The 26,593-nt window shown below is 35.5% G+C and overlaps 1 protein-coding gene across 2 annotated transcripts in view; it reads right to left on the bottom strand.

The window, feature by feature from the left end:
- Window positions 1-26,593, bottom strand: part of BABAM2 (BRISC and BRCA1 A complex member 2) — a 583,899-nt gene that overhangs the window by 259,495 nt on the left and 297,811 nt on the right. For both annotated transcript variants that reach the window (XM_027850454.1, XM_027850455.1), the window contains exon 7: window positions 16,931-17,040. In XM_027850454.1, the coding sequence (XP_027706255.1) occupies window positions 16,931-17,040 (110 nt within the window). The remainder of the gene's footprint in view (window positions 1-16,930; window positions 17,041-26,593) is intronic.

Consider the following 26,593-nt stretch of genomic DNA (forward strand, 5'->3'; position numbering starts at 1 on the left):
TCTTTCTTATTTTTTTTATTAATGAAAGTGTTTAAAGATACAAACTTTCCTGTGAGGACTGCTTTGACTGAAAGTTTTGATGTGCAGTCTCATTGTTTTCATTATTTTTCATATAATTTTCATATAATTATTTAATTAAATTAACTAAAACAATTTGGAACTGGTTAAAAATAGATCAATCAGGAGAACAAATTAGGTACACAAATTAGGTATACAAATAGAAGGAATACTCTAGTATTCAATAAACACTGGGTTCTTTACCTTAGATACTTGAATAAGTATTCATTATTTGGCAAATGCTGCTGGGAAAATTGGACACTAGTATCAAGGAAATTAGATTTAGGCCAACACTTCACACCTTATAAAAAGATAAGCTGCAAATGGTTATGTGACCTAGATATAAAAGATCAAATTATAAATAAATCAGAGAAACATGGAAATACCTATTAGACCTTTGGATAGAAAAAAAGTTCATGATCAAACAAGGAATAAAGAAGATCACAGAAGGTAAAATGGATAATTTTGACCATGTACAATTAGAAAGTTGTTGCAAAACAAACCTAAGAAAACTAAGCTAAGGTTAAAAAGTACCCTCTACCCAATATTTGCAGCAAATTTCTCTAATTTCTCTCTCTCTCTCTCTCTCATGCTCTCTAATATCTAATTTCCAAGATAGAAAAAGAACTCATTCAAATTTATAAGAAAAGGAAACATTCTCTCAACTGATAAATAGCCTAAGGGATATAAACAGGAAATTCTAAAAAGAAGAAATCCAGGACATCCAAAGCATGTGAAAATACTCCAAATTACTACTAATTTGAGAAATGCAAATTAAAACAACTATGAGGTTTTATTTCATAATCATCAGATCAGCAAAAATAACAACAAGGAAAATGATAAATGTTGCAGAAGCTGTGGGAAAATAGGCTTAGTGATGTACTATTGGTAGACCTGTGAATTAGTATAACTATTCAGAAAAGCAATTTGGAATTATACACAAAAAGTTACTGAATGGTATGTGCTCTTTGATCTAGCTATACCACTAATATGCCTATAACCAAAAGAGATCAAAGAAAGAGGAAAACATCTTTCATGTACAAAAATATTTATAGTAGCTCCACTTTGGTAGTTTGATTGGCATGGCACTGAATAAATGAATTAATTTGGGTAGTATTTATCATTTTTGTTCTATTGGCTCATCCAACACATAAGCAATTAATATTTTTCCACAATATTAGAAGAAAGAAAATGAAAGGGGAAGGGGGGACACATGAAGGGAAAATTTGAGAAAACATAGGAGAATTTGTAAAGACACATAATTAGGTTGTATAACTAGAGTGACTTGCAAACATGGAAGTAGTATGGGGCAAGGGTGTGAGGAAATAAGGCACCCTAACACATTACAAAGTCTTGTTGAACAGGGTAGTAATCAATGGATAGATATTGTGTGTTATCACTGATATTGTTTTGCTATTTATTTTTAAAAATATGTTTTTATTTATTTTATTAAATACTTCCTAACTACATGTAAAATTTTTTCAAATCATTTTTAAAAATTTTAAGTTCCAAATTTTCTCTTTTCCCACCTCTCCCCTACTCCCTGAGAAGGGAAGCAATTTGATTTTGATTATACATGTTAGGTCATGCAAAACATATTTCTACATTAACCATGTTGCAAAAGAAAAGACAAAAAAACCCAAGAAAAATGAAAAAGATTTTAAAAAAATGCTACAATCTGCATTCAGAGTTCATCAGTTTTCTCTTTTAAAGTAGTAGCAATTTCTAACATGCATCCTTTGGATTTCTCTTGGATAATTGTCTTGATCAGAGTACTTAACTCTTTCATAGTTGATCCCCCTTACACTATTGCTGTTACTGTGTACGATGTTCTCCTGGTTTTGTTCATTTCACTTTGCATGTGTTCAAATAAGACTACTTATATTTTTCTGAATCCATCCTGTTCCTAATTTCTTATAGCACGATGGAATAGTATTCCATCACAATTATAAACGACAACTTGTTCAGTCATTCCCTAACAAATGGGCATCCCCTTGAATTCTAATTCTTAGCCATCACAAAAAAGAGCTGCTACAAATATTTTTGTACAAATAGGTCTTTTCCCTTTGATATCTTTGGGATACTGGTACTGCTGGGTCAAAGGGTATGTATAGTTTTCTAGCTCTGAGCACAGCTCAAAATTGCTCTCCAGAATGATCTGAACAGTTTACAACTCTATCAACAATGCATTAATGTCCCAATTTTTCTACAACCTCTCCAGCATTTATCATTTTCCTATTCTGTCATGTTAGCCAAACTGATCAGTGTGAGGTGGTATTATCAGGGCTGTTTTAATTTTCATTTCTCTCACCAGTAGTGATTTAGAGCATTTTTCTCATGTGACTAGTGATAGCTTTGATTTTTGTCTTCTAAAAACTGCCTATTCATATCCTTTGACCATTCCCAACTGGGGAATGGCTCTTATGTTTTATAAATTTGGCTTTGTTCTCTATATATTTCAGAAATGAAGCCTTCATCAGAGAAACTTGCCAAAAAAAAAAAAAAAAACTCCACCCAGTTTCCTGCTTTCCTTTTAATCTTGGTTGCATTGGTTTTTTTCTGTAAAATCTTTTAAACTTAACATGGCTCAAAATTACCCATTTTACTTCCCATGATCCTCTCTATCTCTTGTTTGGTCCTATAATTCTTCCCTTCTCCATAGATCTGACAGGTAAAATTCTCCATGCTCCACTAATTTGCTTACTTTTTTTGAATAATATTATACATTCCCCAATTACATGAAAAAACAATTTTAACAATTTTTTTTAAGATTTTAAGTTCCAAATTCTGTCCTTCCATCCCTCCCTTCCCATATCCCTGAGACAATAAGTGATTTGATATAGGTTATACATGTGCAGTCATGCAAAACACAGTTCCACATTAGTCATGTTGTGAAAGAAAACACAAACCAAACACACACACATACACACAAATAAAGTAAAAAATCAATATGCTTTGTTTTGTATTCATACTCTATTCGTTCTTTCTCTGAAAGTAGATAACATTTCTCATCATGAGACCTTGGGAACTGTCATGGAGCACTGCATTGCTGAGAATAGCTAAGTCATTCACAGTTGATCATCATACAATATTGCTGTTACTGTATACAATGTTCTCCTGGTTCTGTTCATCTCAATTTGTATTAGTCCAGGAAAGTCTTTCCAGGATTTTCTGAAACCAGCATGTTCTTCATTTCTTATAGCATAACAGTATTCCATTAGAATCACACACTACAACTTGTTCAGCCATTCCCTCAACTGATGGACATTCCCTCAATTTCCAATTCTTAGCCACCACAATAAGAGCTGCTACAAATATTTTTGTACAGTAGTTCTTTCTCCCCAGTCTTTTTAAAATGTTATCTCTTTGGGATACAGACATAGTAGTGATATTGCTAGATCAAAGAATATGCACAGTTTTTATAGCCCTTTGGGCATAGTTCCAAACTGCTCTTCCGAATGGTTAGATCAGTTCACAACCAACAGTGCATTAGTGTCCCAGTTCTCACACATCCCCTCTAAAAATTATCATTTATCCTTTTCCTTTTAGCCAATCTGATAACTGTGAGGTGAAACCTTAGAGTTGTTTTAATTTGCATTTCCCTAATCAATAGTGATTTGGAGCATTTTTTCCATACGTTTATAGATAGTTCTGATTTCTTTGTCTGAAAACTGCCTATTTACATCCTTTGACCATTTTCAATTGGGGAATGAATTACATTCTTATAAATTTGACTCAGCTCTCTATATATTTAAAAAAGGAGGCCTTTATCAGAGACACCTGCTGTAAATTTTTTTCTGTTTTCCTTCTAATCTTAGTTGCATTGGTTTTGTTTGTGCAGAAACTTTTTAATTTAATGCAATCAAAATTATCCATTTTACATCTTGTAATGCTGTCTGTCTCTTATTTGGTCCTAAATTCTTCCCTTATCCATAGATCTGGCAAGTAAACTATTCCATGCCACCCTAAGTTGTTTATTGTTTCACCCTTTATGTCTAAAGCATGAACCCATTTTAATCTTATCTTGATCTATGGTGTGAGATGTTGGTCTATACATAGTTTCTGCTAAACTGTTTTCCAGTATTCCCAGAAATTTTTGTCAAATAGTGAGCTCTTGTCTCAAAAGCTTAGATCTTAGGGTTTATCAAATACTAGATTACTATGGTTACTAATTACTATTGTGTATTGTGTATCTAATCTATTACAATGAACCACAGATTGTATATCTGACATTCAAGGTCTTTACTAAAAGGTTGCACATTCAGTAATGATTTTGGTAAGGGAGACCACATCTCAAGAACATCATCTATTAAGGTACTACCTGTGTCAATGGAATAAGAACCTAAACAAATTAAATCAGCTCCTTGAATTACTAGGCAGACATCATTGTTTCAAAGAAACATTACTAAGAGGGGAAAGCAATGGATTTGAATAAAAGTATTTAAGTTCAAATCCTAGATTTTTATATTTACTAGTTCTGTGATTTAGGTCTCAGTTTCCTCTTCTATAAAATGAGAACATTGTAATAGATTATCTACAAAGTCTCTTTTCAGCAACAGAGCCTATAATTAACAGTAAGGTCCTCTGTCAAGCATTCAACTAATAGATATACAATAAGCAACTTGCTATAAGGAAGCAGAAAAGGTCGGTGGAAGAGATGAAGGGTCTGAGAGCTTTTAAGTTTTTACTTATACTTGCATGCATGCACCTTCTAGTGCAGAATTCCCTTCTAAAAGGATGGTTGGATAAAAACACTGAGATATCTCCCATTTGGTGGGAGGGGGAGGTAGGAGTTACATATCAGAATATTTCCATAAATACTTTATTTTAGGGTTGACTGGTTTCTTTCTCCAAATAAATTCCTTTCTTTTTTCTTACTTTTTTTTTAAATAGGCTTTCTAAGTTTCAAAATTGAGGCTGAGCTCTTGATCTTATGTGAGAAATAGACAAGACAAAAGGCCAAACTTACTAATGAAAACTTGCTGAACTTACTTTTCAGAATTCCTTTCTAAGTCACGAAGAGCCCCTTTGGCCCTGCTCCCAGACTAGTCAAATGAACAGCATAGTCCCCAAAGGCTAACACACAGTGCCTTCTCCACTGACGCCAAACACACATCTTCTCCTGACAGCTGGTTGTCTTAGCGTACTCAAGACTGTATATTTATCATAAAAGAAAACCCTCCAGAAGAACAATATTTATCATAAGATTATCTCAGTGACTCAATAAGCCCAAGGAAAGCTAAATTAAACCATGTTTACTATGATGTTCTATTACTGAAATCCTGACACAAAATAGCCCCAATAGATTCTGGCTAACTTTTTCTGGGACAATTCACTAATGCAACAAAATAGCCTGAGGCAGCTTTGGGTCTTTTTTTTTTTATATCTCTATTATTTAACACTGGATTTTGGCCACTACAATCTTTTGAGAACCTGTGCCATTGATTTTATTGTGACTTTACCTGATTTTAATATCATCAAGCATTGGCAATAATCCTAAAGGGAAGATGTTTTTTACTTAGGGATCTTTCCCTCACTGGATTTTTATATGTGTTACCTTTTTAACTATCTTTAAGATTACAGGTCATACTGGAAGTGGTCAACAGTTATTCTCAGGCATAATGACACTGGGATAGAAGTAGTAAAAAGGCTCTAGGGTAGGCACAATAGGAATAAAGGGAAGGTGTGTGGGAGTAAATACTTATGCACCATGTCCAGGATTTGGCTGATAAACCATTCTAAAGATATATAGTTCCATTCCTAACAGACTTTGCAAGATGTGGCAAAGGAAACAAGTTTGACACTTAGTCACTTAGCTTAAAAGAAAAGAAAAGAGAAAGATATTTTGGGTGACAGCATGGTGCAGTAGAAGGGCTGTTAAAGTTAAAGGACACAGTTCTTACCCCCAGTTCTGCTATTTCCTACATGTATGACCTCAAAGATAACTTACTTAACTTCTCTGAGCCTTGGTTTCCCCATCTGTAAGATAAGAGGTTGGGACAAGATGATCTCTAAGTACTCATTCCAGCTCTAAATCCTATGAGTCAATGATATATTCCTTCAGCTCTAATTGGGCAATGAGATCAGAGAATCAAAGATCCAAAGCAGGAAGGGAGCTAAGATGCTATCTAGTCCAGAGGTGGGGAACCTGTGGTCTCGAGGCCACATGTGGTCCTCTAGGTCCTCAAGTGAAACCCTTTGACTGAATCCAAACTTCACAGAACAAATCCCTTAATAAAAGGATTTGTTCTGTAAAATTGGATTCAATCAAAAGGCCACATAGGAGGACCTAGAAGGCCACATGTGGCCTTCAGGCCACAGGTTCTCCACCCATAATTCCAGTCCAATTCTTTCATTTTACAGATATATGAATAAATTGATGCTGAAGGAGGTAATCTGACTTGCCTAATGTGTAAGCATCACAGGCAAAATGAAACTTTAGAATTAAATGTTAAAATTTCAAGCAACCTTAGAAACATATAGTCCATCCTTCTTGTTTTACAGATAAGCAAGTAGAAATTTAGAGAAATTCAGTGGTTTGACCAAAGGCATATGTGAATCAGTATACCATCAGTACTCAAAGCCAGGTATTCTGACTCCCAAAATAGTGTTCTTTTCATTATATAATACTGACAACTTTTTGGGCAATGATAGAGTAAGCAAATCCAGATGCTTTAAACATTTTAAGTTTGACAGTTCAAAACTAGTTCTTCCCTACTAGGGACATAGGACTTTGAATGAAAAGAGACCTTTGATCTGCAAGCTCCACAGATAAGCTTCCGAAGAGGACACATCTCAGAAATTAATGTATCCTCTGGTTTCATCTCTTTTTCATAAAAAAGGAGAGAGATTAAAACAAGGATTAAGGTCTATGTTGACAAAAAATTTTGCTTGAAAATTAGCTGAACCCAAAGGAAAAAGCCTACCTCGTGGCTAAAGAGTAAACCTAGAATATGGCCAGTTATTGCAAAAATGTAAGCAGATGGGATCTGGAGAAAAGTGTACATGGCTCATGTAAACCCATTTTTATTGGTTGAGAAGTAATTTAAAACACAGTGAGTCATAGTAGCATCATCTTTTAATATATGAAGTAGACCACTATTTACTAAAAGAGTAAAATGGTATTCCACAAAGTTTCCATGTTCCTACTGCTGTAGAACTAAGTATAGAACTGGCTTCTAGACATTCTACTATTTCTTCTATCATTATAACTTTTTTTCTCTATAATTTGTTATTTTCTTGGATCCTTGCCTTTTCTCTTCCCTTGTTCCTTTCCAATAGGTTTCATAAACCAGCAAAATATAAAAGAAATTTCTTCTGAATCTCAGCTGATTCCCAATCTCCATTTTTTTCTTTCCTTCTTATTTTGTCTTCTCTACAACTAGCCTTTTAAATTATGTGGGAAAATACATCTTTTTAACTTTCATTGGCTCATACTGGTTACTTCCCATGGTTAAAATCATCTGTATGTATATGATGGCACACAAGATATTAAGGAAGACAGGCAAAAGCACATAGGATTAATAGGCTGGCCATATCAGAAATGTGTATTACTGGCATAAACACTGCTGGTTAATGATCACTTCTATGGGCTGGTAAATATTTAGTACTTATTTCCAAAGCCGGTTTTATAACTTAACAACAAAAAATTCTAAAAATAAATACTGGCCTGGTGAAAGATGCCACCTGGACTGCCTCAGGGCTGAAGTCTTTTTATCCCTGGGATGAAAACAGTATAGGATGGAATCACAGAGTTGGTTTTCTTCAGGCCACTCCCTGTCAAGGCAGCTCAATCAAGAACTGGAAGCCTACACTTCTGTAGGGAGAGGACTGGATAGTCTCTGGTGCCCACTTAACCTTTGGATTCAATGTTGGAATTGCCAACAGTCTGAGAAGAAGGGAAGGGCAGGGAATGCTTAGTGCAAGCTCCAGTGATGTAACTATAATTTAAAGCTTTTCTGCCAAGTGGAAAACTCAACTAGTGTAGAATCAAATTGCTTTCCTCCCTCCCAATATTCAAGCTAAGTCTCTAAAGAAAAAAAAGTTCTGTTTGCAGAACACACCAATGGTAATTTTTTTCTTTTAAAATCAAACAATGCCGTCATTTTTTAATAGAACTAATTGACTTTGGTTCTTGGGAAAACAAATATATAATGCCTGAAATATATATTTCATAAATGTTTCTTGTGCATTTAGAACATGAGATCCTTCTTAAATGGGGCTTTCTTTGCTAAACTATATACCCTCATTTGCATCTAAAACATGTAATGGGCTGTAGTCATGTGCTAGCTGCCACAGACACAGGAGGAACTATTCCACTATCCTGGCCAAAAAGAGTAGGCTTCAGAAATGTGATCACATTTCAGAGTCTCACAGAATCACAATACACATGAGAGCTTCCTGCCCACATTTTCTACCAGATGTTCCATTTTAAGGGATTGACCCTTTTGAGGAGAATTTAGTCTCCATGTCAGTAGAAATCTTTTGGGGACAGTATATTTTTCTCCTTTTATACATGGGAAAGCAGGGAATTAGAAGGACTTTCTCCCACCTTCTGGGCTGGCATACATGACATCGATATGGGATTACTGAAGTGGGGAAGTAAGATTAAGGCAGAGAAGTGAAGACATCAGAAGTGGAATTAGTCTCAAAGAAGAAAGCATAAGGTTATGTAGGATGGCAAGTGGGGGGCAGGGAGATTTAAAGGGCATAAAAGCTTTCAATATAACTGGTTTTTTTTTTTTTTTAAAGATCCATAAAGGCTACCTTATCTGATCATCATGGGTATAACTGCTTAGATAGAGATAACAATTTAAGTTTAAAAAAAAAAGTCTAGATGGAATAAAATTACCTTGAGTAGTAGTAGTAGTAATAGTGGAAGTAGTAGTAGTAGTAGTAGTAGTAGTAGTAGTAGTAGTAGTAGTAGTGGTAGTAATAGTAGTAGCAGTAGTAGTAGTAGTAGTAGTAGCAGCAGCAGTAGTAAAATGGCAATAGAACAGGTTTCCATAGTGCTTGAAGGTTTACAAAGCATTTTAATCACAACCACCACAAGACAAAAGTCAGACAATTACTAACTCTATCTAGGGCAATTTAAAACTGCTACTTTCAATTGGAACGATTGTATTCTGTTTTGCTAAGAAAAAAATTCTTATTAAAGGCCTTGTACTTAATTTAAACTAAGCCAATTCTCAATGCTCTCTTGTCTATAAAGACCTGAAAAATCTGTGGGATTTAAATATTTAAATTTTAAATATTTTCTTTAAATAAGATTTTAAATATTTCAAAAAATAAGGGAGGTGATAGTTCTGCTATGTTTTATGTCCAATTTTTATTTTATGGTCTGATTATATCTGGATAATATGTTAGGTTTGGAGTATAACATTTCAACAAGATAGAGTTTGTCCAAAGGAGCACAGCCAGAATAACGAGGAGGCTCAAAACTCTATCATACAAATATTGGTTGAAGAAAATAAGACTATATGAAGCAACAAGGTGTACGGAGAAAAGCACAGGACTTGGAGTCTGAAGATCTGTGTTCAAATCCTGACTCTGCCACAATCTCTGTGACCATGGGCAAGCCATTTCATTTCTCTACACTTCAGTCTTCATAGCAAAAACAATAATATAAACAGTGGTATGATGGTAAATGTCTAAAAACCAACTTTCCCAGGGAAAAATGTATGCATGCCACACTTTAAATTTAATCGGCATTATTAACATTTCCACTATCACTGTCTTAAATCTAGACAATCAACAAAACAATAAATCAAGTCTTGATTTCTAGTATTTGCCAATTCCCAAGGTTTAAATGCTCACACTGGAAATTTAACAAGCTGGTCTAATCTAGTTCTAACACACCCCTGAATACCTACCATATATGGTTATTGTAAAGCACAGTGGCTGGCATACAGCAGGCTCTTTATAAATGTTTGCTGACTTGACTCTTACAAAATCAGACAGAATTTAAGAGCTGGAAGAGACCTCAGTGACCATCTACATCAGTGGTATTAAATTCAAACAGAAACAGATTCCTGTGGGCCACATATTGACTTAGAAAAACACAAATTAACATTCACTACATTGTATGTATTTTTATTTATTTTGTTAAACATTTCCCAATTACATTTTAATCTGGTTCCCCATACACAGCCGCAACTGGGAATTTGACACCTCTGATCTAGGCCAATTCCTACAGAAGAAATAACCTCTTTCTATAACATAAAGTGGTCACAAAGTATTGACCAACTGCCACAGGTGGGCAGCTATGTGTAAGAACTCCAGAAACTGCAGAGCCCCACAGAAACTGATCTTAGTTTCAGCACAGTCCCTGAAATCATCATCCAGGTGAGTAACCCTTATAAAGAAGGGACCCACTAACCATTCCTACTGCCAAACACTAAGCGCCAATGAATTTCTACCAACTGAACAGGCACTCTGGCCTAGCTGAAGCAGCAAGGTTTCCTGAAGGATAGACAGAAGGCAGTATGCTCTAGATTTAAACAATCACTACTTTAACCCTACCCTACCCCTCCCTGTCCCTTACCACTTGCAAATGGCGATAGAGGCAAACAAGAAGTCTGAACCCAAGAGGCCCAGAAATATCAAATAGGACACTAACCTTCAAGCCCAGTCCTGCACCCATGGGCCAGGGGGCAACTCTTGTGTAGATGCCAGCTAGCAATTGCCTCTGCAGGTGCTACAGCCCCTAACTCCTCAGCAGCCATAGCTATTGACCACTCAGAAAATAAACCCCTCACACTGTCAAATGATTCAACATAAGAAAATCATTAGGTTTAATCAATGGAAATGACAATAAAGAAGATGCCGATGCTTGTCGCTCTATCCAATGGATAAGTCTTTCCATCTGAATTGCAACTAAAATCTCCCATATAAGTTGTCTCCACAAATTACTTTCCTCAGAATAAATACTATCTTGATTTTCCGTTTGGATCCCTAAAACTTGTAAAAGTGCTTTGTACTTAGTAGGTCCTTTTCATACAGTTATTCATTCATTCAGCCTTTATTTAAAGATTTTCAGTGAAAGTAAACCAAGTGCCTACTGAGGCAGCTGCTTCTATTTTCTGATAAGTCTAATTATTAGGAAAATTTTCCTTACGTCAAGCTTAAACTCTTACTGTTGCAACTTTGAACTAAGCCTATTAGTTCTACCCTCTGAAGTTAAGCAGCACAATTGTCATCTCCCTTTCTCCATGTGGCAATCCTTCAAATACTTAAAGAAAGCCATGAAGCCACTAAGAAAGGTGATCTTAACGTGGGTTACAAAAGACATGTACAATCTATGGATAGACTTTATGAGGGTCTGTGAACTTGGAAAGGAAAAATTATATCTTTATTTTCATTAACTTTCAGCTGAAAATTAGAATTTTCTTCAATTATTTAAGATAATTATTGTGAGATGTAAATAAGCTTCACCAGACTGTTAAACAAAAGTTAAGAACATTTGCTCTTGTAAATCTTCTCTTTTTCAGGCTAAATATCCCCAGTTCCATGGATGGATTTTTACACAAAATGAACTCTGGCCTTCAACAATTTGGATGTCCTTCTATGGATGCTCTAAAGCTTACTACTGGAAGCATGGCTACACTAGTAGACCCAAGAACTCAACACAGACTGACATCAAAACCCACCTTGATACTCCAGTTACCCCTCCATCTTTCCAGAAAGGTAACTAAAAGGTAAAATATGTAACTGGGCAAATTTCTGAAGAAAATGAATTTAAAAAACTTATGGGATCTTCTAAATGGGACAGCAACAAAACCTGTGTGTGTGTATGTGTGTGTGTGTGTATTTCTTTGCAACATAGGGAACTTTTACTAAAATTGACCATATACTAAGGTACAGAGATATTACAAACAAATGTAAGAGAGAGACATGATCAATATATTCTTTACAGACCATAATGCAAGAAAGAGAAATTGGTTCAGAGACCACAAACAAAAAATACAGACCCAAATGAAGACTTAACCATGAAATCCTAAATAATGAGTAGATAAAAGAACAAATCATAGAAACAATAACAACTATGCAAAATAAAATGAGGAAAGAACATACCAAAATTTCTAGCATGCAGCTAAAGCAGTCCTCAAGTGTAAAATCATATCCTTGTTTAAAAAATTGTATTATATAATTACACAATTAAATAAAAAACTGAAAAATAGATTAATGAATTGAATATACATTTTAAAAAATTAGAAAATAAACAAATAAACCTAAAATTAGCACAAAAGAGGAAATATTAAAAATCAGGGGAGAAATAGATAAGTTGGAAACCAAAAAAGTCATAAGAACGACCAAAAAAATTAAAATCTGGGGCAGCTAGGTGGTACAGTGTATAGAGCTCTGGCCTTAGAGTCAAGAGGACCTGAGTTCAAATCCGGTCTCAGACACTTGACACTTACTAGCTGTGTAACCCTGGGCAAGTCACTTAACCCCGAATGCCTCACCAAAAATCAAATCGATTAATTAGTTAATTAATTAAAATCTAAGTTTTTGAAAAGACCAATAAAATTGATAAGTCCTTAGCTATTCTGACTAAAAAAGAGCAGAAAAATTAAATTAATGGAAAAGCAAATAAGTGAGGTGAAATTACAGCAAAACCAGAATAAAAAGAATAACCAGGCCATATTATGTACAATTATATGCAAACAAAACTGCAAACACAAAAAAAATAAAGGAATTTATACAAATATAAATACAAACCTTGGATATCAAACTCTTGCCAGAGAAATTTGATACAAAGATCTTTTCCCATTTGACCACTTCTATTCTTCTCCTAGATGCATCAATATTGTCTGTACAATTTTTCAGTTTCAAATAATTAAAGTTATCTGTTTTCTCTTTTATAATTACCTCTATGTCTTCTTTAAGAATTATCCCTTACTAGGGGCAGCTAGGGGGTGCAGTGGATAGAGCACCAGCCCTGAAGTCAGGAGGACCTGAGTTCAAATCCGGCCTCAGACCAAACACTTGACACTTACTAGCTGTGTGACTCTGGGCAAGTCAATTAATCCCAATTGCCTTAAAAAAAAAAAAAAGAATTATCTCTTACCCATAGCTGTGAGGGCTATATGATGTTTCTAATTTTCTTAAAGTGTGATTTTTAACATTAAAGTTGTATACCTATTTAGAATATATTGTGGAATGTTGTTTAAGATGATCTAATCCTAATTTGATCTAAACCTAATCTCTATCAGATAGCTTTCCAATTTTTCCAGCAGTCCCCCTCACCCCCCACCCAATTTGGGAGTTTTCCTCTGGGTAACTTATGTTTTTCACTTTAACAAATATTGGTTTTTTGAGTCTAGGTTTCTGAATCTGCCTTTTCTAGTCAGTTCAATTGATCTATCTCTTTATTATTTAACCCAAAACAGATAGTTTCAATGACTGCTGCTGAAGCTGACAAGAAATGCCAAGAATTACAAATAAAAGATTTCTCTAGCTGAACTAGGGAAAAGAAAAGGATCAGGTATGGTATGGTATCAGGGTGGATATGATGACAGAGAGCTGGCATAACTACTAAACTCTGTTCCTACTTCTTTTTCCTGTTAAGGTGAACAATCTTTTGAAAAGAATCAATCAACAAACATTTACGAAGGACCTATTATGTACCAGGCATTATGCTAAGCAGTAGTGATACAAATATAATAAATGAAACAATTCCTACTTGCAAGTAGCTTACATTTGAAAGGAGGGAGAGAACAAAGTTCAAATTGCCAGACCCAGAAGAGTGACATGCTGAAGTCAAAAATTACTGCTAAAGGTGATTACTGCTGCAATGTAAAACATCAATGAAGGATTACAAAAAAATGGAAGAGGAGCCATAGTGCTCAAAAGTATGTTAATGTCCCAATTTCCAAAAAAGGGAATACTGAATCTGTAAACTACAGGTCAGGCAGCTTGACTTCAATTCCAGGTAAGATTCAAGAAGGTATTATTAAAGGGTTACCTTATAAAAATTGAAAAAGGGAAGCAGTGATAACCAAAACCCACCACAGCTTCATCAAAAACAAGCCATTCCAGACAAATCTCATTTCTTTTTTGAAAAGTGTTAACAGGCTGATAGAATAATGAAATATGGTAGCACTTGTTTGTCTAGATTTCAGCAAAATATCTGATAAAGTTTCTCATGTTATTCTTATGATTAAGGTGTTGAGACACAGGTATGGCTGTTGGGAGAATTTTCCCATGGGAGTTCTAGCTTCTCTTGGCAGAAGCTGAGGGTCACAACCTGTTGCGTGGCAAAAACAAGGAAGTCTCACAAGACCTCTCCTTTGCTGACACGCAGCTCCCACGGTTCGCTTGGCTCTCCTCTCATTGGGAGAAAAGTCCTACTCAAACCCCTGACACGAGGGCTGCATGTGTCCAGCAGACTTGGTGATTGGCTATCATGTGGAGATCATGCTTTGATCATGTATTACTAGGGAAATAAAAGAAAGCTACAAGCACTTAATAAACGGAGCTTCTGCCATCTTGCTGTCTCCCGCCTCATCAATGCGCCTCCGGGTTAAGAGTATTGAGCTGGTCTCATGCTCACCACTGCAGCAGCCACATCATAAGGCAATAGTATATTTAGGTATATTTGTAAATTTTTGAATTGGTAAACCAAAGAATAACCATTAATGGGTCAAAGTAAAAGAAAGTCTCAAGTGGAGTGTTTCAAGAATCTGTCCTTGGTCTTGTACTATTAACATTTTTATCAATGACTTAAAGGCACAGATAGTTATCAAATATGCAGATGACATAAGGAAGGGAAAAAAGACTGTGTTGGATGATGTAATCATGGTCTAAAAAGATCTTGAAAGGCTAGAACATTGGGTTTAATCTAATAAGATGAAATTCAACAAGGATAAATATATATCTCACAACTGGCTTCAAAAAATTTACTTCATAAATACAAGCCGGAGGAAGCATTGTGAGATTATAGTTTGTCTGAAAAGATCAGGGCATTTTTGTGAACTATAATCTCAATATGAATTAACAGTGGAACACAGAAACAAAAAAAACTTATGCAATCTTAGGCTGCATTACGAGAGGCATTCTCACTAGTCATAGTTTTGCTGTATTTACTCTGCTCTCATCAGAAAAGAAATGGAGAGAATTGCAAATTAAAACAACTCTGAGGTACCACCTCATACCTACCAGACTGGCTAATATGACAAAAGTGGAAAATTATAAATGTTGGAGGGGATATAGGAAAACTGGGACACTAATACACTGTTGGTGGAGTTGTGAAGTGATCCAACCATTCTGGAGAGGAATTTGGAACTATGCCCAAAGGGCTAGAATACCCACTGATCCAGCAATACCGCTGCTAGTTCTATATCCCAAAGAGATCTGAAAAAAAGGGCAAATGACCTATTAATACAAAAATATTTACAGCAGCTCTTTTTGTGGTGGCTAAGAATTGGAAATTGAGGGGATACCCATCAACTAAGAAATGGCTGAATAAATTATAGTATATGATTGTGATGGAATATATAAGCTATAGGAAATGGCAAGCAGGAAAGACTTACATGAACTGATTCAAAATGAAGTAAGCAGAACCAGAAGAATGTTGTACACAGTAACAGCAATATTGTACAATGAAGAATGGTGAATGACTTAGCTTTTCTCAGCAATACTATGATCCAAGATAATCCTAAAGGATTCATGGTGAAGCATGTTATCCATCTTCAGAGAAAGAATTGATATTGTCTGAATACAAACTGAAACATGCTATTTTTCACTTTCTTTCATTGTTTTTTTTTTGTCTTCTTGGACAAAATGAGTAATATGGAAATGTTTTACATAATTGCACGTGAATAACCTATATCTGACTGCTTACTGTATCAGGGAGGCAGGAAAGGGTAGTAGTAAGAGAGGGATAGAATCTGGAAATCAAGACTCAAAAAAAAAGTTAAAAAACTTTTAACATGTAATAAAATATATAAAAAAAGAAAAACAAAGATGCCAAATAAAAAAGAAAAGAAAAGAAATGGAGTACTGTGTTTAGTTCTGAGTGCTATATACATTAGGAAAATTACTGATAAGAAGGAGAGTGTCAAGTGACCAGATCATAAGGAGTATGAGGGCAAGTAAAGGGCAGCCAGGTGGTGCAATGGATAGAGTGCCAGGTATGGAGTCAGGAACACTCATCTTCCTGAGTTCAAATCTGACCTCAGACACTTACTAGCTGTGTGACCCTGGACAAGTCACTTCACCCTGTTTGTCTCAGTTTCCTCATCTGTAAAATGAACTGGAGAAAGAAATGGCAAACCACTCCAGTATCTTTGCCAAGAAGATCCCAAATGGGGTGACAGAGTCAGATATGACTGAAGAACAATTGGAACAACACCACCACACAAGTCATGGATGATATAGGGAAAAAAGAGGGCCTACAGTGGAGGCAAATGGTTAGAGAAGCAAACAGGGTTAAGTGACCTGCCCAGGGTCCAGAGCTAGTGTTGGATGCTGGATTTGAACTCAGGAAGAAGAATCTTCCTGACTCCACGCCCAGCACTCTATCCACTGTGCCACCCAGCTGCCCAGCATAATGTTGAGACTATTATAATTTTTGCATTCCACCAATCCTTCTCTATAAAGACAGTATGCCTGTCAAACTATTCAACTAAAGGCACTAAACTGGATCTCAAATTACCCACCTACAAGATTTACCAAACTATCACTGCAACTTTGAACTCGATTTCTGTCTACTTCAAACTCCCAATACACTTCATTTTCAAGCAAAAACGCATCAATTATAAAGGATAATTTAATAGTTCATCTAAAGCAATACAAGTAAAAAAGACTTCAATAATGCTATCTTCAGAATAACAATAAGAAGGCATTAACAGTCAAATGCACTGGTACTTACTGTTCAATGCGTGGTGACAGGTATAATTTTGGAAACACCTGAGTAGCTTCTGTGTCCTCAAAACTGACCGAAAGGAGAGCCACATCTTCTCCAGGATCTTCATTTGCATCCTTAAATAAAAAGAAATGAAGTAGCCTTTGGTAGCTGCTCTTTAACATTTAACTACTGATACTTTACTCCATCATACTTTTACTGAAATAAGGCCATTTGACATGAGTATCTTCCTTTCCAGCTTCTACACATAACCTTGCTCATGCAACTATCCTTTCATCCTTCCACACAGTGACAAAGGAGATGCCTTCTTTCTTTTCTAAAATTAAACACTTCAGCTATTCAATTCAATAAGCATTTATTCATGCTCTATATCCTTCCCTTTCCTGTATCATGAGAAACTTGGGTTTTGCATACTCAATTCTTTCTCTTCTAACATATTTTATGCAAACATTTATGATGTTGCTACTCTGTGCCACGCACTGGAGATACAAACATGAAAAATGATACAATCCCTGCTTGTGCTCAAAGATATTTGGATATATTGGAGGGAACAAGTACAGAATTAAGCAGAATTCCAGGCATTTTCACTAGCTGTTCTTCATACCTGGAATACTCTCAGTCCTTATCTCTGCCTCCTGGCTTCCCTGACTTCCTTCAAATCCCTGTTAAAATTCCATCATTTATAAGAAGCTTTGCCTGATCATCTTAATTCTATGGTCTTCCCTCTATTGGTTATTTCCAATTTATCTGGGACCTAACTTGTTTTTACATAGTTGTTTGCTTGTTGCTTCCTCTATTAGACAGGGAGCTCCTTGTGGGTAGGGATTGCTTTTTGCCTTTCTTGGTATCCCCAAGAGCTTAGCACAATGCCTGGCACAGAATAGGTGCTTAACAAATATTTACTGACTAACTACAATACAAAGTAGCTTTCGACTAGAATGTAAAGGATATTAAGGAGAATAATGTGAATTAAGGCAGTAAAAAAAACTAAGGTTGTGAAATGAATCTTGATTATAGAAATCCTCAAGAGCCAGGTTAAGGAGTGTGTATTTTATTCTATAAGCAATAGGGGATTCCCCCCATCCCCCTGCTTTGGCTCATCTACTGTTTCCTTTACCTCTCTAACAATTTCTGCATTAAAAAAAAATCTACTTAACACCTTGCTACTTCTAACAAAATTAAATTTCTCAAGTAAGTGGTTACCGGTAACCAATTCTAATTGCTCATAACCAATTTCTCCAATAACCTGGTAATCTTAGCTTTTCTCCCTGTCCAGTATTCAAAGTAGTCCTTCTAAGGTCTCCAAAGATGGTGGCCAAATCCAGTGATTTTTATCAGCATTTAACTGTGTTGCATTTAATTCTACAGTGGCTGCAGTATAATTTGGTGGGTCGGGAGTCAAGAAATTGTGCTCAAGTGTTTGCTCTGCTACTTATTTATTGTTTAACTGCGGAGAAGTCTACTAACTTTTATGGACCTCAGTTTCCTCACCTATTAAATTGGGAAGGAGGTAGAAGATTGACTAGATTATCTCTAAAATTCCTTTTAATTCTATGATTGTAAAACCACCTTCTCCTTTCTAAAACTCAACTTTACTGAGTTCTATGACGCTATATTTTCTTAAATTTACCTTATTTTTCCTACTAATCATTTATTCATTAATTTGTGAATATGCATTTCCTTTACCTTTGATAGATAATGACATTCCTTCATAACACTTCTCAGACTGAATCTTTCCATCTCCATGGATACAAATATTCCTTTTAACATTTTTAATTATCTAAATAATTGGAAAAATGTCAGTTGCTCATGGGTAGGCCAAGCTAATATAATAAAAAAGACGATTCTACCTAAGTTAATTTACTTATTCAGTGCCATACGAATCAAACTACCAAAAATTATTTTTATAGAGCTAGAAAAAATAATAACAAGATTCATTTAGAATAACAAAAGCCCAAGAATACCAAGAAAACTGATGAAAAGAAATGCAGGGGAAGGTTCCAGCTGTTCCAGATCTTAAATTGTATTATAAAGCAACAATCATCCAAACTACTTGGTACTGGCTAAGACACAGAGTGGTGGATCAGTGGAACAGGTTAGGTATGCAAGACATAGTAGTCAATGACTATAGTAATCTACTATTTCATAAACCCAAAGACCCCAGCTTCTGGGATAAGAACTTACTATTTGACAAAAACTGCTGGGAAAATTGGAAAAGAGTATGGCAGAAACTAGGCACAAACCAAAATCTTACACCATATACCAAAATAAAGTCAAAATGTGTTGATGATTTACATATAAAGGCTGATACTATAATCAAACTGGGAGAGCAAGGAATAGTCTACCTATCACATTTATGGAGAACAGAAGAATTCATAACCAAACAGGAGATAGACAACATTATGAAATGCAAAATTGATACTTTTGATTACATTAAATTGAAAAGTTTTTGCACAAACAAAACCAATGCAACTAAGATTAGAAGGAAAGTAGAAAATTGGGAAAGAATTTTTACAACCAGTCTCTCTGATAAGGGCCTCATTTCTAAAATATATAGAGAATTAAGTCAAATTTATAAGAATACAAGTCATTCCCCAATTAATAAGTGGTCAAAGGATATGAACAGACAGTTCTCAAATGAAGAAATTAAAACCATCTACAGTCATATGAAAAAATGCTCTAAATCACTATTGATTAGAGAAATGCAAAGCAAAACAATTCTGAGGTACCACATCACATCTATCTGATTGGCCAATATGACAAAACAGGAAAATGATAAATGTTGGAGAAGATGTGGGAAAATTGGAACACTACCGCGCTGTTGGTAGAGCTGTGAAATGATCCAATCATTTTGGAGAGCAATTTGGAACTATGCCCAAAGAGCTATAAAAATGTGCATACCCTTTGACCCAGCAACAGTACTTCTAGAGCTGCTCCAAAGAGATCATACAAGTGGGAAAAGGACCCACATGTACAAAACTATAGCAACTCTTTTTGTTGTGGCCAAGAATTGGAAATTGAGGGAATGTCCATCAGTTGGGGAATGGCTGAACAAGTTGGGGTATATCAATGTAATGGAATACTATTGTGCTATAAGAAATGATGAGCAGGCAGACTTCAGAAAAACCTAGAAAGACTTGTATGGACTGATGCTGAGTGAAGTGAGCAGAACCAGGAGAAAATCATACACAGCAAAAGTCACGTCCTGCAATGACTAACATTGATAGACTTAGCCCTTCTCAGCAATGCAAGGATCTAAGACATCTCCAAAGGTCTCATAATGGAAAATGCCATCCACATCCAAAGAAAGAACTACGGAATTGGAATGCAGATCGAAGCATATTATTTGCTGTTTTTTTCACCTGTTTTGTTTTGTTTCCTCTTTCTGATGATTCCTCCTATTGGTTCTAATTCTTCCTTACAACATCACTAATGTGAAATTATGTTTAATAGGAATATATATATGTAGTCTCTATCAGATTGTGAGCCATCATGGTGCGAGAGGGAGGAAGGGGGAGAAAAATTTAAAACTCAAAAGCTTATGGAAGTGATTGTTGATAAATCAAAATAAATTAATAAAAATATGTTTTTAATCTATAAGCAGATAACCACATAAAATAAGATTGAGTATAGAGACTTTATTGTTATAATTAAATAAAATAAACCTACCACTATAATATTGCTAAAATAAAGGACTAATAAAATCCCCTGTTTCAAGAACCTTGAGGGGCTCCCTACTGTCTACAGAATAAAATACAAACTCCTCAGTTTGGTATTTAAAGTCCTTTTCCCTTTTTGACATGTATACTACTATAGAAGGAAAGGGAAGAGAATAAGCATTTATATAGGGCCACTATGTGCCAGTCATTGTGCTAAGTATCTTTTTTTCCTAACCAAATATTATTTCATTTGATCCTCACACTTTACAGTGTTAGCCTAATAGCCACCTACAGTGACAGTGTAATAACTAGTAGATGAAGGAAATGCAATGGGCATGATTTACTTAGATTTTAGCAAAGCTTTTAAAGAAGTACCCCATACTAATTTTTGGAGAAGACAGCAGTATGTGGACTATAGAATTGTCTGACTGTATGGTTTCAGAACCAGCTGAACAGATACACTCAACAATGTTATCCTGGAAGGAGGTCTCCAGTGCAGTATCAAAGGAACCTGTTTGGTTATCTCCTGTTAAACTTTTTTTTTCAAATGACTGAGATAAAGGGATAGATTTTATGCTCATCAAACTGGCAGATGACACAAACCTGTGAGGGATGACTAACACACCAAGTGATAGAAACAAAAAAGATCTTGACAGGCTTAGAGCACTGGGCTGAATTTAACAGGATTAAATTCAACAGGGATAAATGTAAAGCCTTTCATTTGGGTACAAAAAGTAAAATTTACCAGTACAAGATTGGTGGAACAGTTGAGACAGTAGATGTTTTGAAAGAGATTTAAGGGTATTAGTGAACCATAAATTCAATATTGGTTAGAAGTGTGATTTGGTAGCCAAAAAATATGTAATGTAATTTTAGGTTGCATTAAGGTGCACAGCTTCCAAGAATAGGGACATGATGGTCTCCTTTACTCTTCTCTGGCGAGACTTAATCAGGAGGACTTCTTTGCATTACAATTTAAGAGGAATAGTGATAAAGATGAACTGTATGCACAGGAAGACAACCTGGATGAAAGGTCTTGAATCCATATCATATAAGGATCAGCTGATAAAACAAGGAATATTTATTTGGCCTGGAGAAGAAAATACTCAAAGAAGATATAATAACTGTGTTTAAGTATTTCAAGTTCAGTCATATTAAGGAGAGGTTAAAATTGTTCTATTTGGTTCCAGAGGACAAACAAGGAGTAATGATGAAAACTGAAAGAGGCAAATTTAAACTAGATTTGAGGAAAAATTCCTAACATATCATCTAAAAGTAGAATGGATGATCTTGAGAGGTTCCTTTTCATTAGAGGTCTTTAAATAGTTGCTATATAATATCTCAATAATTATGTTATAATAGTATTCTTTCCATATATGGACTGGATTAGATGGCTACTTTAGTCACTTTCAACAATGAAATTCTATGGTCCAGCCATACTGCCCATCTTGATGTTTCTGACATATGATACACTTTCTTCCACCTCCATATCTTTTCATTGGCTATTCCCCATCATTGCAATGCACCCATTTCTAATCTTCACCACTTAGAATCACTATTCAAAGTCCTTCAAAGCTCAACTCAAGGGCCATCTACTATATGAGACTGTTCTTATTTCAACACCACCACCACCACCAATTACATGATATCTTCCTTCATACAATGTTAAGTTACTTGAGGTCAGAGATGTTTTCTTTTTTGTCTTTGTATCCTTAATGCCTAGAACATTGCCCAGCACATAAAAGGCCTTAATAAATATCTGTCTCTTAGTTACTCCTCATTCAAGCTAAACTGGACTGCTTGATCTTTTTCTTTCAGAACATTCAATCACCTGACTATGCCCTTGAATAGCCTTGTCTCCCACGTCTGGAATGTTTTCCCTCACCTCCAGTTCACAGAACACCTAGTTTCCTTTAGGATACACACTCCACACCAAACCCCTTAGTGGCAAAGGTCCTAAAGTCATTATAGAGCTGCGGTCTATAGATCTCCAATAGGTCCAGAGAAAGATTTTTTTTGGGGGGGGAGGCTATGAATTTGGATGGGAAAGAAAACAGCTATTTTCACTTAAAGTTCAGCTGTAACTTGGCATTTTCTTCTATTACTTAAAAGCATTACTCTGAGATGGGATCCACAGACTTTACTAAACTGCCAAAGAGGTCAATGATACAGAAAACGTCATCTTTTACTTTAAGGCTTCCATATTTCATATGTTCACATGCTCTATTTTATTATATTAAGCTTCCCTAATCCCCTCCATTATTAATGTTCTCTTTCCTAATGCCAAGATCCTTTATACTTTATATATATTTGTGTGTGTGTGTGTGTGTGTGTGTGTATATGTATGTATTTACTTATTAGTATACATGTTCTCTCCCTACACCCCCAACCCTCTTGAGGGTAAAGACTATTTTATTTTTGTTTTTGTATTTCCAGCATTTAGCACGGTGGTTAGCCTAAAAGAGGCATTTAATAAATAAACTTTGTTGAATATATCTGACAGCTCTTTTACACATAGTAATTAGTCCAAATAAGTAAGCAATTCACATAAATGACTGCAATGTGTTACTTTTCCATGGCTAAACCAAGTTTTTAGTGTTTTTTTTTTCCTTTAGTTACCTTTCCTATATCTAAAACAGCATCAGTAGTGAAAGTTTTCACCAGAGTCTTTACAAAGTTTTATCCTTCCATATCCCAACCTCCCTTTCTATCACTTTAAAAGAAAAAGTCTTAGATCTGTCTCTTCATGTAAGTACACTTGTGCCTCTGCAGGGTTAAGATTCTCTGTGTTCTTTCTTTCTCGTGGCCCATTCTCGCCTGAAATTTCATTAAGTATCACATTTAGCTAATCACTGGAAACCAAACCTGGAAAAGGAAATGATTCTTTTCAGAATACTAAAAGCCTCTAGGCAGTAAAAATGATGGGTATAAGGCTGTTGATAAACAAGCCAGTAATATACATTTTTTTAAAAAAGATGTGGCATCCTCTGACAGGAAGGCCATTGGATTTAGGGTCAAGATATCTAGGTTTAAATCCGGATTCTGACATTTACTGGAACGTCTACGGGGTAAATAGCAAGAAGGGCAGTGTCTGCGGATCAAAGATTAAGTTGGTAGGGTGACAGGGCAGAGGGAGTATGAGGAGGAGGAGGAGTGTTAACATATAAGAAGATTGGAGCAGTAGGAAGGGGCCAAGTTATGGAGGGATTTAAAAGCCAAACAGAGGATTTTATATTTGATCCTGGAGGTGATAAAGAGCCACTGGAATTTACTGAGTGGGAGAGGGGGAAGAGCAATAAGGTCAGAATTTTACTTTAGGAAGATCACTTTGACAGCAAAGTGGAAGTGGGGAAGCGTGGGGACAGGCCTGAAGCAGGGAGACTAACTAAAAGGCTACGGCAATAGTCCAGGCCTGAGATAATGAGGGCCTACACCAAAGTGGTAATAGTGTCAGAGGTAAGAAGGGGGAGCATAGGAGAGATGTTACAAAGGTAGAATCAAAAGAATTTAACAATTGATTGGATATGGGTAGGAGAGAGGAGTCAATGATAATAACTGTAAGGCTGGGTGACTGGGATGATGGTGGTACCCTTAGCAAAATTAAGGAAGTTAGGAAGACACCAGGGTTTGAGTAGAAAGATAAGAAATTCAGTATTAGACACAATAAGTTTAAATGTCCTTGAGACATACAGTTTGAAATGTCCAAGAGGCAGTTGGAGATAGGAGACTGGAGGTCAGGAGAGATGTTAGGGATGGATAAGTAGATTTGAGAATCATTAGCACAGAGATGGATGATAGTTGAATCAATGGGAGTCAATGAGATCACCAAGGGAAACAGAATAGAGGGAGAAGAAAAAAGGGCCTAGGAGAGAGCCCTAGGGGATACCCATGGTTAGCAGATGTGACTTAAATGAAAATTGAGAAAAGGAGACTGAGAGGGAATGGTAAGATAGGAAGGAAGAGAGCCAGGAGAGAGCAATGTCATGAAAACCTAAAGAGAAGAATATCAAGGAAAAGAGAGTAATCAACAATGTCAAAGGCTACAGAGAAGTCAAAAAGGTTGAGAATTGAGAAAAGACCATTAGATTTGGTGATTGAAAGATCATTGGTAACTTTAGAGAAAGGAATTATTGCAAAGCATTATTCCTGAATTTATAAAGTAATTTAAAACTAAAGTATAAGTTTAACTTGGAAAATATCCACTTAAACTTATAAATCACTGGAACTAGAGTTTCAAAACCAAGTTAGGCAAAAATGACCTTATCTGCATTTGAGCTGGACAGTTTTGTCCACATTGTCATTCACCCACCTGGATGAGCAAAGAGTCATTAATTACAATCTTTGTGGTAAAATGGAGAGCCACTGGGCCTGCTATGTGTCACTGTGCCCTCAGACCCCCAGCCACTGCTTTAGACCTGCCAAAGTACCCTGAAGAACATGTTCCTGCCATCCAACCTGTGGCAGAAACCCTCTTATATGTGGTTATCTCACACATATTTCTATTTCTATTTCTATTCCCAGCATAAAACAGTATTTGACACATAGTAAGCACTTAACATTTTATCATTCATTCATAATTGGCTGACAGTGATTTTCATTCATTTTCTCATGAAGACTGCATTATTTGCCAACAGTCAAGGTTGAAGGCCATGAATGCAATTCACAAAACTTGAAAATTGTTCATTGTATTTTTACAGAATAAAAAATACATTTAATTAAAAACATTCTAACAAGATCTGAAGACAGTCTATATTTACTATACTATTACCACAGTATATTTGTTTTTATCATATTTACTTTTTTCCCGGTTCTAACAAATTCTCTCTTCTCAAAACAAAGAATAGAAAAGACACTATACAGCATTCCTAAGCAACTTAAATGACCCTAGTTTTCATATTAAGTATTCTTCATCTGGCATTCTGAAAAAAATAAGCATTATTAATTCAAATGTGAAAATAGTGATTTCCAGGATATTGCTAGCCATTTTAATATGTTTTATTCTGCTTAGTTTGGTAGACAAGTTCTCACTGAGTTGGTATTAATTGGTCATATTGACTTTAGTACTTTTAAATGAATTAAGAGAACTGCAAAAAGATAAATCTGTAAAATATAATTTTCCAGTTTCTGGGACTCTAACTGTATATGAGGAAAATGATAAAAGCTCTTGTACCATGGTTCTTAGAAGCTAACATTACATATGATTATTGTAACCACTAATGGTAGAATTTGCGGAAGAAAAGAAGACTTTTAAAAATGTACGAGCCTGGATTTACAGAGCTATACAATCTAAATCATTTAAAATGGCAACAGATAAAATTGGGCCAAAGTGAAGAAATCTGTGGAGCTGGATTTTAAAGGATTTTTTTTTTCTTTTCGCAAAATAGTGCTAAGCAGGAACACATTTGCAGCGTTATTCATGATGAAGCAATGATTAATCATACTAATGCTTTGCTCTAACTCCAGAAAAGAGAAGTGTATATAAAACTGCCAATTTTTGTTACATACAGCTTTTTAAAATGCATATTAAATTTAACAATAATAACAAAACTGCCTAGCTTTTCTGTGTCCCTTTCTGAACTTCCTTGTATTGTCTTTTGCATATTTTTTAAATGTTTCATTGATGCTCTTTTCTTTTTGCACATCACTCTATTACCAATGCCCTGTGAATCCCTCATAGAAACTTTCCCTTGTAATGTCTAGTTAAGCAAAACAAATCATCGTACCGACTATACCTGAAATCTCAAGTCTCACTCTGAACATCTATTCAATCACATTTCTTCCAAACTGATCACTATATAGGTCAGAGATCTAAAGTGTTTTGAAGTTGTTTTCCTTTCTATTATTGTCATCATCCAGACTCGAACTGATAAGCCTCTCTAACTCAGTTTGGCTGTTCTTCAGCAGACCCAAAGACAAGACTTGAACCAGGTTTAAAACCCAACACCTCTACAACTTGGTAGTGCCTAATTGACCTTTTGTTCCACTGTCACAGCGTTCAAAATCCCAAGTG

Source organism: Vombatus ursinus, unplaced genomic scaffold (assembly GCF_900497805.2).
Source record: "Vombatus ursinus unplaced genomic scaffold, bare-nosed wombat genome assembly UNPS02009062.1, whole genome shotgun sequence".
NCBI classification, from domain to species: Eukaryota; Metazoa; Chordata; class Mammalia; order Diprotodontia; family Vombatidae; genus Vombatus; species Vombatus ursinus.